The sequence below is a fragment of the Prinia subflava genome, chromosome Z (genome assembly GCF_021018805.1).
Source record: "Prinia subflava isolate CZ2003 ecotype Zambia chromosome Z, Cam_Psub_1.2, whole genome shotgun sequence".
Lineage (NCBI taxonomy): Eukaryota > Metazoa > Chordata > Aves > Passeriformes > Cisticolidae > Prinia > Prinia subflava.
Window position 1 is genome coordinate 74,489,013 of NC_086283.1, and position 16,266 is coordinate 74,505,278.

At 36.1% G+C, this 16,266-nt stretch overlaps 1 protein-coding gene across 1 annotated transcript in view; it reads left to right on the top strand.

Moving 5' to 3' along the window:
• Positions 1–16,266, top strand: part of PTPRD (protein tyrosine phosphatase receptor type D) — a 369,891-nt gene that overhangs the window by 303,628 nt on the left and 49,997 nt on the right. Inside the window, exons 22-23 of the mRNA XM_063422525.1 lie at positions 110–233; positions 11,601–11,776. Of these exons, the coding sequence (XP_063278595.1) occupies positions 110–233; positions 11,601–11,776 (300 nt within the window). The remainder of the gene's footprint in view (positions 1–109; positions 234–11,600; positions 11,777–16,266) is intronic.

Below are 16,266 nucleotides of genomic sequence, written 5' to 3' on the forward strand. Positions count from 1 at the left end.
ATTTCCAGAGCGAACTATGGGAGTTTTGTTAATAATTGTCATAAATAAAACAATTATGTAGTCCCTATCTGAATGTTACCTTTCCTTTTTTTCTCTTCATCTTTTGAAGTCTATTGATCCTGGTCAGCAATTCACGTGGGAACATTCTAACCTGGAAGTAAACAAACCAAAGAATAGATATGCGAATGTAATTGCATACGACCATTCTCGTGTTCTACTCTCAGCAATAGAAGGTAAGGACACCTTTAAAATTAAATTAATTAAATCCTAAAATCTAGAATGATTTTACCCATCAATACCTTTATATAGTAATATAAAGATGTGTTAATTAAAGTACTTCCAGTAAATTCCTGTAATGATAATCCTTTTCTGATGCTTGTTGTCAGTAATGTATTATGAACTTGCACTAAAATGTACATTCACATGTAATACTAAATGCATTAAGTCCCTGTGTATATGCCAGTGAGTTATTGAAAGTAAATTAATATTGCTGTTCACTTATATTAACACTGCAAAGCAAATGTAGCAGTAAACAAACATACTTGAATGGAGAGATTTGTTGATCAATCAAATTATCAAGATACCTGCTCACAGAGTTTTACTTTGCAAAATTTTCTTGTGGGAAAAAAAACCAGTTCAACTTCATGTTCTCTGGGGAAATTTTAAAAACTCTCTCATAGAATTTAATTTTAATTTACAATCCGAATGTTAAACTAAAAGTTTTTAAACAAATGCCCACATGCAGACATTTTGAGGAACTTTTTATTGTATCTTTTTTGTTAAAAAGCTTTCCAAAATTTTAAACACTTTAAAGTTTTATCTGAAGCAAAATATTACAGGTAGTCAGCCCTAGGTGTTGTGTCTGTTTACCGAGCATCAGGACACACTGTTTTCACTCAGAAGACTTTTTTTAGTTTTTCCAATTCTGCCTAACTATTAAGCTGCTTCCTAGGTTGAAGACAGATTTTCATTTTATTCTATGTTGTTGACAGTCAGGTATTAATGATGGCCATAATCAAACAAATTATGTATTTAAATGGCACAATTTAAATGAAAATAAGATTTGTCTTTAGTTAGCTCCAACAGGACTTGTATAAAATATGATACATAAGATAGAGGGATCTGTATTCAAGGTCATAGTTATTTCAGTCATAGCATGCTACAAGTTAAACTGCTCTTTAATTTATGGTTATAAACAGCTGCTTATCTTTGGCTACACCAGGCCTAAAGACACTGGATTTATAGGTGTAATCCACTTCAATATTAGCTGCTTGGTGAAGAAACAGGCAATCCCACTGACTGAAGTTTAGATCTTTCCTCATTTACTGCAGCTGCATACCATAGGCTTTGATAGCACAGATAAGAGCTTCTCAAATGTATTAGCAAATTTTAATGATTACCTTGAAGAATTTGCATATAATAATCTGCTTATATTTGTTCCACCTTTGAGTCTCATATAGCAGTTCTGACAAGATTTTTTTGCAACATCACTTTCAACTTTTCATGTTGCCTGGTAAAAGACTGTAGCTGTGTAGAAACCTGCCTATACCTGGTAGAACTACCTGTCTCAACACTGAAGAGAGGGTATTCTGATTAGCACTACATGTGATGTAACTCAATAAATACAGCCTTTTCTGTCTCGAAGTCAACATACATGGTCTGAATAGGTCAGGAACAGCAACTGGACAGCCTTTCTGAATGTTATGTAGAGTTCTTCAGAACAAAATGCTTAACTCAGAAATAAGTCTTAACTGGTAAAAAGAAGACTCAAGTTTTTCCAGGGATGTTGTTTGAAAAAAGAGTTGTAAACAAGGAGAGAAGGAGAGAAAAAAAATTAAATGCAAACAAATTTATTTGTTAATTTATATATTAGACAACTGGACTGCCATTTTCTCCTTTATGTAAATGACCCCTGAAATTTGGTTCTCTTAAAAAGAATGAACATATTCGGAGAATGAGAAGAAAATTTTAGAGGCAAAGCAGAAAAGGTTAGTCAAAGTAATTGAAAGTATGAAATTACACAGCACATTGGACTATGTTTTTAGATAAGTGATAGTAAAAATACAGAAAAAAAATCGACATTGTACCTCAAGAAGATTGAGTATTTTAAGGAGCAGGGACAAAGTATAGTTAAACTATAATGTTTGATTCCCTTTTTAAAGTAATAAATACCATAATGAGGCTCAAATTTCTAAATCTTTCACAGTTATCGACTCTAAACAGAGAAAAATATTATAACCTTTTTAAAACTAGTATTAGTTGTAAAACCACAAATAGAATATTGACCCATTTGATTTGCATGATTTTAAGTATTTTCCAACGTGTTAGATTATGGTAAAATGCATATGGTGAATAAATCAAATATTAAATGCGTTTTTATAAAATTATATTTAGTCCTGAAAATAGAAATAATTTAGTATATAATTATCCTCTTAAAAAATTATTCCTGGGATTTTACATGACTGGGTAGATGAAATTTTGTGTGTGTACATTCATAAGTTTAATACATTAGTTTTAACATCTAGTGAAAAATACTTTTCTTTCAGGTTTTAAGTAGCTATTTCAGATATGAAAATACACAGTCTGGCCAGCACTTTATTCAATTTACAGCTGTGTTTCTTTCCACGGAAAAGGAAATCAAAGGAAAATCAGTATTTAGATTATTACTTAAAAATATATCCTCCTTTACCTATGTTTCTATACAACTTAATCAGGACCTAAATTTGGACTACATTATATTATGTTGCAACTATTTGGAAAATATTTGGTTTACATATAGGCCTCATCAGCATTTCTTTGTTGGCCACAAGAAAACTAATGTTATTAGTGAGGTTTGAATAGTAAGTGTGCCTTTCTAATGAGAAGAGCTCCATTTTACACCTAGTCTGTTCCTTGTTTTTTAAGAGCAAATATATATGAAGAAAAGACTAAGTATCTGCCAAACTGTAATCCTACAGTGATGAACATTTTACCTCTTAACAGTGTTGCAGAAATATGATATGTTGTAATTGTAACTTCAGAATGAGACAGTAGACCAATTTTGTACAGTAGAACTCTGTAGCCTATTCAAAGTGATTACTAGAAAGTCTTGAGAAGCAGTTAGCAGAGATTTGAAATTACTTCTTCCCAACTATTGATACTATCAAGTTGTTAAAAATTGCATTAGCCCTGAAAAACAAGGCTCACTAACACTTTCAAAGTAGTTATTTTGGTACCCTTCATAACTCCTGTTCAATGCTGGTTTTGAATCCCTACTAAGTTCTTGACCTCTCTAATTACATACAGCATGGAGTTCCACAACATAAATGCTCATTTCACAGAAATACTTTTCTTATCACTGTTTAAATTTTACTACATTAGATGTCCTTTTGGAGGGAAAACTCAGGTTGGATGTTGTAATTTGGTTTTCCGCCTGAAAAAAAAATTACTTTGCAAAAGTAAAATGTTCTTGAAATCTGATTGAAGTCTTGAAATCAGCTCATATTGTGCTGTCTTTGGCTGTTTCTGAGATGGACACTTGGAGTTTTAAACTATAATGACAGAATTTTAGAATGTAGTGAAGTTCATTTTATGCATCTAAATGTATTTAAGGGGGAATTTACTCATTAAAAGACAAACAGATTGAGTTAAAACAGCTAGATCTGTGATTTTAAACCTCTAAGAAGGAAATAAAAACTCAGGGGGTGGGGAGGGAATGCATAAACACTCTGCATTTTAAAAACTCTTGCCTATTCTTTTAGGATATATCCTTGACTAAAAGTCTTCTATATATGGGTGTATTCACATAATGTCAGGTATTAAAAGAAAAAAAAAAACCTATCATAATTCAGCAGGGTAATTTTTTTTAATGGGAAATTTAGTGACTTTGAAATGCTGCTAACATTACAAAGCTCTGACTACATGGTCAAGAAAGAAAAGGAAGGAAGCTGCTGATATTCTTATTTGTCTGATGGCCAGTAAATAGTCCTTGAGCATGCAGACTATCATTGTAAGATTTAGAAATTGTTTGGAGCATTGTAACTACCAAAGAGTCGTGGCCTGTACAAACTATTTGCACTCTCTCACATTGCATTTATGTTGCCCTCTGTTAATAATAAATACACGTAGAGTAATTGTGTGGCCCCTCACCGTACAAGCTTGGAGTGCCTTAAAAACAACAAAAGTATTTTGGTGATGTATACAGAAATATCTATACAGAATATGGGTACAGAAGGATGAGTGAAGTTGATTTTGTGGTGTTAGAGCCCCTATGATGTAGATTTCATTGAGGAGACTTTGTGGTGGCTGTCTCGACAACAATGCTGAGACAAGTTGTAGGTGTATGAGTCTACTGATACTGGAATAGTTATAACTTTAATGCTGCTCTTCTTGATACCCTTGAAATCTGTTCCGAACAATTTTTCCTGCATATGTAGCCATACTTTTCATTGGGAAAAGCTTCAAAAGAAGATCTAGTGGCTTTGTTCTTGACCGACTAAGGAAGATTTGCTTACTGTGCACACTCGTATTGGAACTGGGTTTTGCAGAGGTATCAAACCAGATATCATTTAATTTGATATTAACAGAGGCACTAATCATCTCTTTTAGAGCATAGTTAATATTTCTATTCAAGAAAAGATTCCTTTGGCTGTTAACTGCTGTGTTATTCAGTATTTAAGAGTTAAAGAGATCACTAAACCCAGACAGCAGTAAAATAATCACGGTACGATGACCTAATGTTAGATTTCAATATCTGCTTTGTAGTATTGTGCAACGTTCTGTGATTGGCACATACTGCCGTGCATTGTGGATAGTATCCTGATGTAATGCTCCTACCTGTGCCTCTGGGGACCTGCACAGAACAATGTGTTCATTTCCATCCTGTACTTCTTAATACTAGACAGTTTTTGGACCAAAAGAAAACAAATTCATGCTTCTTTTCTTTTTCCTAAAAAAGCTACTCCTTTTTCTCATGTTCTTCTGCTGGTCACCTTCTGAGTATCTCTTCTGACCTGCAGCTCTTCCAAGTTTCTCATCTTGCCTGCAGATCTTCTACACTCCTATTTCTTAGTTTCCATACCTACATTTCACTTTTGCCACCTTTCCTTTTCCTTTCAAATACTTCTCTTCTGTCCTCTAAACAATCCCTTTCTTTGTTGTGTCTAATTCTGCATCTTCTGCTTATCCCTTTTGACGTTGTCTTCTTTCCACAAATTCTCTATAATTCAACATTTCTCTTAGAGACTCCATGTCATTGATCCTTTCCCTCTTCACCAGATTCTCCTAGTCCTCCTAGCCATCTATTCACAATCCAGCTATCTAAAGGTTTTCTTTTCTTGGCCTTTCTTTTTCGTTCTTACCTTTCTTTGTTAGGATGATATGTACTGAATTTTCCTCAATCTTTGTGAAAAGGCCTCATTTTACAAATATTCTTTACTAAAGTGCCTTCATTGGTTTTGTGCTGCTTCATATTTCAGTGAGTTCTTAAAGTACATATTTGTGTTTAGACCATTTCAATTTGATGATTTCCTTAACTTATATCGATGTTATGGAACAAAAACATCCATATAAACACTTGTTATTGGCACTAGCACCTGTTCTTTAACTAGGCTGATCAAGGAATGCCAGTTGATGTAATTTTTTTGGATTTCAGCAAAGCTTTTGATACCTTCTCTTGTGGTATATGCTTTTGGACAAAAAGTCCAGCATACAGCTGGATAAACACATCATGTGATGGGTGAGCAACTGGTTCACAGGTCGGGCACAGGGGGTTACAGTGGATGGGGTGATATCAGACTGGTCAGCTGTCACTGGTGGGACTCTGTGTGGCTCCACCTTAGGGCTGGCACTCCTCAACTTCTTCATAAATGACTTGGATGCAGGACTTAAAGGGATACTAACTAAGGGACACTAACCATGTTTGCAAATGATACAAAATTGAGGAAGCTGTTGACTCCCTTGAAGGCAGGGAAGCCCTGCAGAGATTCCTTGACAAATCAAGGGGCTGGACAACCAACAACCACATGAAGTTTAACAAGACAGAGTGCCAGATTCTACACCTGGGATGGGGCAGCCTTAGAAGTACAAACAGGCTGGGGAATAAGATGCTGGAGAGCAGAAAAGGATCTGGGGGAGCAAGCTGAGCATGAGTCAGCAGCGCCTGGCAGCCAGGAGAGCCACCCCTGTCCAGGTGGGCATTGGGCACAGCATGGCCAGCCAGGACTGCTGTCACAACCCGCAGCAGGGCACACATTGTCATGGTAAGTTCTCACCAGGCTGAACAAAGACACCAGACCACAACCCAGGGCTCTTATGCTTGTACTGTAGACATGCCTTAACTCCAGCCATCAGACAACTATTTAGACTCAAAAAGTGTTGTCTAACAAGCCTTTACATTTTTAAAATCCGCTTCCACAAAAGTGTTGGCTAACAAGCCCTTAATTTCGTACAGTACACTTATAAAATTCTCACCTCCTAAAATAAACCCCTCAAAGGTTGTGGCTAACAGGCCACAACACATGTCCACAATCTCCCCACTCCTGAAAATTCCTCAAATTTCAGTATGGAGTATGGGATAGACTATGACAGCTGTGCTTTGGTCAGACAAAGCAAGAGAGAGAACAAAGAATATGACCAGTCTTTAGATTCCACATTTTTCCTGCCATGTGGATGGGTCAGAGCTGGGGTGGTGCAACAAAAAAGGCAAAAGAGAAAGAGATAAAAAGGAGAGGATAGCAAGGGGTCTGATCTGCATCTTTTTATAGTTAACCTGGTGCATGCCTCTTACGTAAATTAGATTTTTTGTAGTATTTTGTTCACACATGCACAACCAGCCTGTGGTTTTTGCTCTGACATTGTTCAAAACACCAGACATTTATTTAAACCAGTAGTACAACTTCATCAGCACTCTGAGTTCATCATGGTATTTTTCCAACTTGTTTACAAGCATGACAGAATTTAATCCTATTACTTCACACTATTTGTGCACATTAGTAAAAGCACATGTCTTGGGGAAGCAGCACAGAAGCAAAGCTTTATAGTGTAATTTATTTTAAGTAGAAAGCCTGTTCAGTACTGAGCCTTTTTAAAGACTTGAAATAATTTCATTATTTGATTTCAGTTTGTGAATAAAACGTGAAGTCTAATTAAAGTTATTTATATTATAACTCTCTTCAGGAAATTAAGTGAATCATTCCTAAGGTCTACATTATTAGCCTTGTGGATCTGAGTCTATGTCTCACTAAGCTGTACTGTCATCTCAGCTCATGAGTTCTCAGCATAAATTGAGAGCAATACAGTTCATCGGTTTTTTAATCTGTACTTCAATTGTGGCATTGGCTAATTTTATTTCATTGCTCATTCACTCTTACTATGTAAAAACTAAACTTCTTTGTTCTCTTGAGATATTTGAAAACTGATTGTCTTTTATGCTGAACTTCTCGTCTGATTCTTCCCCCATTGTGCTTAACTCTGGCTAAATAAAGAGATTGCAGGCTCTGGTCATTCATCACCATAGTTGAAAATGCTACTAGAAAATAGTTATGGTAGAATCATGGTTCAGGAGCCTGGTCTTTAACTGACTCCTTGTGCAGAAACTGTGTCTCTGCTTTTATGAAACTTGTAAAAGTCAGATTATACTGCAGAGATTACCTTAAATTTGCAATTCAGGTATGCCATCCTAAAGGTACAGTAAATCCCACTGATGCCAAAAGACTTAGGTAAAGTTCATATCAATATTACAGAATTTGGTTACTTTGTCCCTTTCTTGACCCATGGTTTTAAGGAACAAGTGTTCTCTTAAGTATGAAACCCAAATGTAAGTAATGATGGCAATTGCTGCTGTGCTTGTGGGTATGTTGCCTTCAAGCTATGGCAGCTAACAAAAGTTTGTAGGATTTCATTGTAGTGCAGTCAGACTGGTTGTCATTTGATTGTTTTTGCACTATTAGACTTGACAGAAAATTGTTCAATTTTCTTAGCTCAGAAGGAGGTTATGGCCAGAAAAGTCATTTCAGAAATGGACATTTTAATATTTAGATTTACTTGTCTTTGATGAATTTTTATGCTTTGTTACTTGTTTCTATGCTTTGTTACATATTTACAGATATTCAGGTTTTGTATTAGTTATTTTTAACAAATTCATTAGTCCTCTTATGATAAAGCACCTTCCCTAGAGGGCTTTAAGGATTTTGGAGCAGGATGTGAAAGTGAGGTCATGCATGAAAACAGTGATGAAAAGAGACTCTATGAGAAATGGGTATGATACTTAAAGGGACTGTGAGGGTGGATGGATGAAGAACAGAGAACATACCTAATGGACACTGTATGTGAAAGAGACAATGGAGCTGAGCATTCTGGATCAAATTGTTCTCTTGATTTCAGCAGAGGTAAAACCCCATCAAATAATGTATTCTGCTATAGATAAATCCTTGATGAAAATCTCAGTGCAAGTGTTGGAGGAAGACTTTTTTTCTTTTTTTTTTTTTTTTTCTTTTTTCTTTTTTTTTTTTTTTTTTTCCTCTCCCAAAACTTCACTGGTTAATTCATGAATAGTTGCTCTGGTTCTCTGGTAAGTGGATTTTCATGTCCATGTCCCAGGTATATCTTCGTTTTGTGCAGAGAAGATGAATTGTTTTGTAAAATAATTTTCCACCTAAATGACATACAGAATTTTTTGAGTCCACTTTACAGAAATCAAGTGGAAGAACAAGTGAAAATTCCCACTTTGTCTAGATTTGAAGAAATGCTCTTTGCGATTCAGTAATTGTTAAATTATCAGTAATTGTTAATTCTTTCTTACTTGAATCTTACATCAAGGAAGGTATTATCTGGAAGCTTTTCTTCATTCTAATTTAAAGAATTGGAATTTATTTAATTTAGAAGTTATATATTTTAATATGCTTTATCAATACATTTAATACAAATTAGTAAGTAGAAAGAGTATTTACAATTTTAGACATACTGAATTTTTTACATCAGGTACTAGTATTGGTTGCTAAATTTGTAAAGATCATTCTCTAGGGAACAGCTTGCAATAGTTCTCATGCCTAATTTTCACACTGAGTTTGTGCATTATCAGTTCCAGAGGACAGCTTTCCCAGATCATTTAACCACTTGTGTTGTTTTTCATTTTTTTCCTCAGGCTTTTATTTATAGCATGTGGTTCAAAGGATGATACCAGCCACCATAATGTAATTCTAATTTATGCAGAAAATATTTCTTACCAGCTTTCTCAGTTCCTTTGGTAATAATACCCAGTTGGTGTAGATTTCTCCTGTTGGCTTCATTCTTCTTTCTCATCTGTTTTGTGAAAAATTGGTTTATTATCCTGATAAAGGAAGAAAATACATCATTGTGCCTAGCAGTTGTATTTTCTCTATCATTAATTCCAATATCCACCATAAGAAGTGTCACAGAAAACAGCTTCAGGTCTACAAGAGTGACGCTTTTGAACTCCACTTTCTACCTTTCATGGAGGGAAATCATGCTTTTCAGCTATACACTATGCAGGTTAACAAGGTTTTTTGTTGTTGTTGTTGTTGGGATTTTTTTTCTCCTGGAAGAGACTTTCAGTCAGGTCAAATCAGTCAGACAGTCTTCCTGGGTCCATTCATGCTTCTTGCCTGAGGAGTGCCACTTTCTGCCTCTCTTGTAACCCTGAAGTTACAAGGTCTTTTTATCTCTGAAATATTTTATGTTTTTCTTCTAACTATGTACAGAAAGTAAAAAGAAAATAAAATTTTAGTTTAAATGTGATTTGAACATATAAAACAAGAACATATACGGAACTTTATCAGGTGTGAAGGAAAAACTTTTTGCTAGACTGGAACTGCAGTAACCCATAAACTGAATAATTTCCAGATTATATTGGATCTTACAGTGACATTTAGTCTGTGGGTTCTTTCACTGGTAAGTAGTGGAGTGAAACAGTCAGGCTTACCCTGAATGAATGTTGGAACTATTAAAATTGTAGCTAAAAAGGAACAGCCAGTTTTAAAGGGGCACCCCTGACTTCCATTCAAATTCAAAATATTTTGGAAGACATTTTCACATGTGTGCCATTTCTAGTCAGGAAAGACAGTAGTGTGCAGCTCCATTAATTCCTGATCACCAGCAGGAGTTAATGCATCAGAATAGATTTGAAGAGTTGAAGGTTTCTGACAAAAATCTTGCGAAATATTTATTTACAATTTATTTTGTTTCATAGCCAAAGAAACTCAATTTTATTGCTTTCAGGAGGGAAAATAGTCATAGCTGTAAAATAAACTTGGAGCTGGTATCACCACCTTGACTCTCTTTTGGAAGAGTTTGTGGAACCTGCACCATTTCTTAGGAGTTTAGAATTGTGCATGGCAGATTTGCTACATAAATATAAATCATTCAGTTCTGCTCCAAGAAGTAATGCCTGTCAACTACTTCAACAAAACTTACTGTGGTGCAGGTATCTATGTTCATCTAATTAACACTGCTTTGCCATTGAGCCAGGACTGAGATCTCACAGAAGTATCTTCTTTCTCTAGTCATCAGTTTAAAAAATAGCAGTGACATAAAGACTGTTCCTTCGGTGCTTTATGTTTCAACATGCACATAGTCTGAATTAAAAGCTGGGCACTGCACTGCTGAATTCAGCAGTGGTCTGAGAATTTTAAGTCCATTTTTATCCGTGTCCATGAGCATGGCTGCCTTATTAGTGCAGACTAGTAATGTGACCTTTGCTACAGCCAATGCACCTCCTTGGCCTGGGTAGGCAGCATGTTCCAGCTCTCAGTCCAGGCATCCTATGGCATACTCTGAGTATCATAAAATAGATTGCACTTAGGAACTAGCCTGCTTCCTGTGGGGCTCTAAAAATGGACATGTGTGTGGTAGACACAGTCAAAGTTCCTGAATAAGTCATGTCCAAATACCTGAGCCTCAAGCAAATAATGGTGTAGCTCCCATGTGCCCACAAGTCTTGGATACCGTCTCTTTTCATGCTTTTAATTCTTATTCGCTCTTGACAAAGTTCTTTATTTCATGCATACCATATAGCGAATTTCACTGTTTTGTAAATCTGACTTTCATAATGTGTTTTGTTGCAATAAAACTCATACTATCTTCCCATTTAATGGGGAAAATGAACATAACAGTGATATTAATAGTCTTGACGATATCTTTTTTTTTCCTTCTGTATTTGAAGGAAATACTATGACCTCAACAAGAATGTTTGAGGAGCCTATGCAGGGTGTCTGATTGAGAATCCTCCCTGTCTGTCCCAGGTATAGACTGCCATATTTTGGGTGTCTGCAGGCACCATCAGACCAGCTTCTAAATGCTGCTGTGTTGAACTCCAGGTCTCTCCACCTGATACAGATTTTCAGGCTTCTTTTATACTTCTTATCAAATGAAGTCTCTTATTTCAAAAAATAGTTATTCCCAGAGAGACCACCATGCCTCTTGACTCCACAAATGGCATACACTCACTTGTAAGTACCCATGTGCTATTTGGCATACAGCAAGCCAAGATTCATCAAATCAGCTTTGTCACGGGATTTGTCAGCCCTTGTACAACTTGACAGCACAGACATTCTGCCCTCTCTTTGCAGGCATACAAGGTAATTTCCATCCTCCTCTCTTTGCAGGCATACCGGGCAGCGACTATATCAATGCCAACTACATAGATGGATACAGGAAGCAGAATGCTTACATAGCAACGCAGGGGGCATTGCCAGAAACCTTTGGTGACTTCTGGAGGATGATGTGGGAACAGCAAGGCGCAACTGTCGTCATGATGACGAAATTAGAGGAGAGGTCCAGGGTAAGGAAAACTTACACAAGGTTAATAATACTGTACCTGAAATACCAATAATGTCAGATTTTTGTTTCCTTCATGTATGTTGTCTAGCTCTGCCTCCTCTATGTGATTCTGATTTCTTTTTTTTTTTACCATGAGTTAAAAGTGTCTGCGCCATGAAAATCACTTATATATAGGAAATCTTGCCTTCACTTGAAACTACCAAGTCATGACACTTAGTATGTTTTTATGCTCTGAAAAAATGTTAATTTTTTGATCACAATGATTTGGGGGGTTATTTTCTTTTTAATAACGTTGGAAATCTTATGAAGTGATTAAAAGAGTTACTTGCTCTGTAGAAATAAGAATATGATTGTATCATTCTGTTATGAGGAAATTAACGTATGTCAAAAGCATTCAGTTCCCAGTTTCAAATTATTATGTTTCACAGAAGTCAGCATTGTTTAACATAAGAGAGGCTTTGGATTTGCTCAAGAAACATTGCATGTTGTAGCTAGGAAAATTACAGCAACACATGCAATAACAGAATACAAAATTATCTGTGGTGTTTCAAATTCAGTTTTGCAGACCAAAGTAAAATTAGGGAAGTAAAGCATTAAAACATAAGGAACATAAGGATATTGTTCTGATAATAGCATGATACTATTCAAATAATAGAACTATTGACTCTATTATTAAAAGAATTATAATAAAATATGTGCTATATGTAAAGTGAAACAAAAATAGTAATTAGGTTTTTTAATAAGACAAAGAAAGTGATAAAAGTGTAGTAACAGATCATGGTGTGTTGCATGAAGATTTACTAGTGGGTCCACATTTGGTGGCATGTAGCAGTTCTAAGAGTGGATGTTATTGAAGAGGAGGGAGTAAAAGGAAAAAAAAAATAACAGAAGAGAAGAAGAGAAAGATGGGGAGACACAGAAATGAGAAAAGTCAGCAGCAGCAGCCAATCAGAAAGACAAGTAAGTATTTAGTCCTTAGTGGTGGTTTCTCCATCCAACTTCCTCTACAGTAACTATATTTTCTGTCAAGATGTACTTGCAGATCTCATGGGTTGTTCGTGCTCATGATGCTGTTTCCATCACTGGGAACACACATTGGCTGGGGAGAGTGCTACACAGCTGGTTCATAGCTGAGCTTTCTGCAAACACATTTATGTGTCTCATATCATAAGCCAGAAACTTCAACCAAACATAGAGATCAGAATGGGGGAGAAAGAAGTGGTAATTCATCAGTGGTAATCACTTCCCTTGGGACCCTGCCATAACAACAGTAGAAGGGTTTTCAAATCCGGGAGATGAATAGCAAAACAGAGTGTCACAGAAAAAACTCTACCACGAGCAGTCTGAGGTACTCTGTCCTAGAAGTTTGTGTGAAGGGGTGGGAAGCTGCAAGTGGGAAGCAGGCTATCAGACTGCAGGGGGAAGGTGGAAAAAGCTAAGGTATCAAAGGCAATGAATTAAAAAGAAATTAAATGCAATGAGTTAAAAAATGCCATCAACATGAAGGATCAAGAAGAGTTCAGTAATACAGAAATACATAAGAGGGGAGACAGAAGATTTATCATCCAGATTGGTTTAAGTCAGTAAAAGTATCTTATGGAGGTAACTGGATAATAGTTGATATTTCAGTAGTTCATGGATGAAATTTCAAAATGAAAATATTTCAGTGTGTGTCAGCTTGGAACAGGGTGGAGTGCACCATAAAGCCTAATGCTGTACTGTTTTGGCATCGATGTCTTTTTCATATGCTTGGATACCTATAATTGCAATGATTACATAACTTGAACCTCTTGGCAGCAGTCATTCCTTTCTGGAGGCTTACCAAAACACGTATATATTTATTCTTTTACCCTCTCCGTCATTTCTATAAGTAGAGTAGGCTTTTTGCAGTTCAAGCAATGGATAGCATTCTCATTATAGAGTCACTTCCCACATGTAACTCCAACCCACATTAACAGCACTGCTTTTACATACCTGATGGCAATTAGTACATAACAGAGGGTAATTTTAGCAAAATTCTTAGTTTTATCTTGGGTCTACAGACCTTGTCTAGTCCAGGCATTACCTGTTTGGAATTGAGAAAATGAAATTTCACCCCTTTCTTTACTAATTAATTCTTTAAAGTTGCTGTTAAATGACACCAGAGCAAAGAAAAAATTAGTTTTTAATAAGCAGCTCGTTGCAAAAGGTATACTTAAGTACTTGAAAGTTTATCTTAATTCTGCAGGCCACAGGCAGCCACTGTCTAGAAGGATATTTTGATGTAGCTAAATTAAATTCTTCTCATTCTCTCCAATAATTGCTTAGCAGAGTTTTAAGCTAACTCTAGCCTTTGTTGGCTGCACCCTAAAAAGACACTGATCAGAATAGTAATCACTTCCATAAGTGATTAGCATTCAGAAGCAATACATTCCCTAAGGGGGATGAGAAACTAGACATTCTAGTCAATGGATTGCTCATGCATTCAATGCTTATATTTGTGTATTTTTTGTGCATAATTTTGTGCCTTCTGTGTTTATAGGCTGAATTTGATGCATTCATTGCAAAGCATTACATACCAGCTATCCAGTACATAACTCTAAAGGCGGAGCCCTGGTAGATCGGGGGCTAGAATAACGTGCGTCCACACTAATGTGGTTCTAAGCACGTAATCCGATTTATTCTGTGAGATGGTGGGTTAAATACAGACAGAATAGTTTACAAGAACAGGTGCATTCTGATAGGCAGTGAGAATACAGAAATATGTAAGCTATTGCAGTTTAAGGTAGCCACCGTGTCTTCCCAGTAACTGTTCTATGTTAGTAACACTACTACCTTAATACATTCTCAGTAGTAGATAAGTTTATCTGCTACTACGTATGCTGAACGTACTGAGGCCTGCTACTGAGGCCTGAGGCCTGGTCTGAGGCCTAGTTTGAGGCCCAGGTGTGGATAGCTCTACCTTATGATACAAGCTATCCTCCTACATAACTCAGCTCCCAATCTCAGTGTCTGCATCTCTGTGAATATGGCATACCAGTTACCTCTTCTAATACAGTAGCTGCATGTAATGTAATTAACAGTATTGATGGTGAGGCAGCAGTGGGAATCCCTGTGTAGGAAAAAACCCAGTGATGACATTACATTGCTGTTTTTTCTCATGCTATCATTTTTATATAGAATATTCTTGCAGCAGAAAAACAAGTGAGATTTCAAACATGAAATATAAGCACTGTTACATATCATTAGGGATGAAGAGCTTTGCTAATTTTGTTTCTCTTTCTCCTTTGATTCTGTTTTGATTGCTTTTGTGTCTTGGCAGCCTGATCATTATTCCTGCTGCAAGGCAAGATTGTTTCTCCCTGGGACTTTCTGCTTTCCATCTCCATGTCGTCATTTCTGTTTAGCTAGCTTTTTGTCATTATGTAGTCCTGCAGCCTGGTATCAGCCTTTTTAACCTGGACTGCACAGATAAAGATGAGGATTTTAATTACATCTGCAGAAACAAAGTTGGTTCATTAGCATGTGTTAGATGTCTGAGTGGCTTCAGATTTGAGAATGTTCGTATTTTATAGCTGAGTAGATCAAATGAAGATGTTACAGTGAATTCATTATTCATTTGTTTGCCTATAAGGAAGCTGCAGGAAAAAAAGATCTTTCACTTATAACCTTTCACACTTAGTTGGTTTCATATTAAATGTCATCACCTGAATTTCCCTTGACCTAAACCAGACTACAGTGAGAAAGTCAGTCTCATCATTCAGCTACCATGAAAATAATTTGTATCAAAAAGGATTATACACACTGGCAGTGCATGGAACAGTGTTAGCGTTTTTGTCACAGATACAAGTTTAATCTTAGTGAAATAAAAGAACAGTATTGAAGGTTGTGAATCAGAGATTAAAAAAAGCAATTGTGTGTTATACTGAGCAAATATGTAAAGCATATAAAGCTGTAATGTGTGATACCTCTCTCTCCTACTTTGTCTTCTCCTCTACCCCAAGAGGTACAGATTAAATTTTGTTGTTGTTGGGTTTTGGGGTTCTTCTTTTTGTCGTTGTTCCTCTCAATTAATTGGATTTTCAGAGTACTCATGTACTGTAGTGAATTTTATGAATGATCAGATGACCTTTCATCTGATCGTTCATAAAATGATCTTTTTCTCTTTATAGTGAAATGTAACGTTGCCTATAACAGCAAACATCTAGTCCTGCCTCCTTTTTCAGGGGAGGATACTCTTTTAGATTGTCCAATTGGAAGAGAATTCAGTCCTTTCCTTCTTTGCTTTGTAATTCTGTACTTCGAATACATTTGCTGTGTTGTCTTGAAATCTCCTTAACCTTACTACAAAATTTTCTGTATTGGGACCCCATTGTCTAGGTTTAAAACGTTTTGACAGAAAAACTCAATCAGGTAAAAGCTAAATGAAAATATAATGACTATCAAGTGTCAAATATTAGCAGCTAAATGACAGTATAATGTCAATATCAAGTTGATATTGAGCCAGATTCT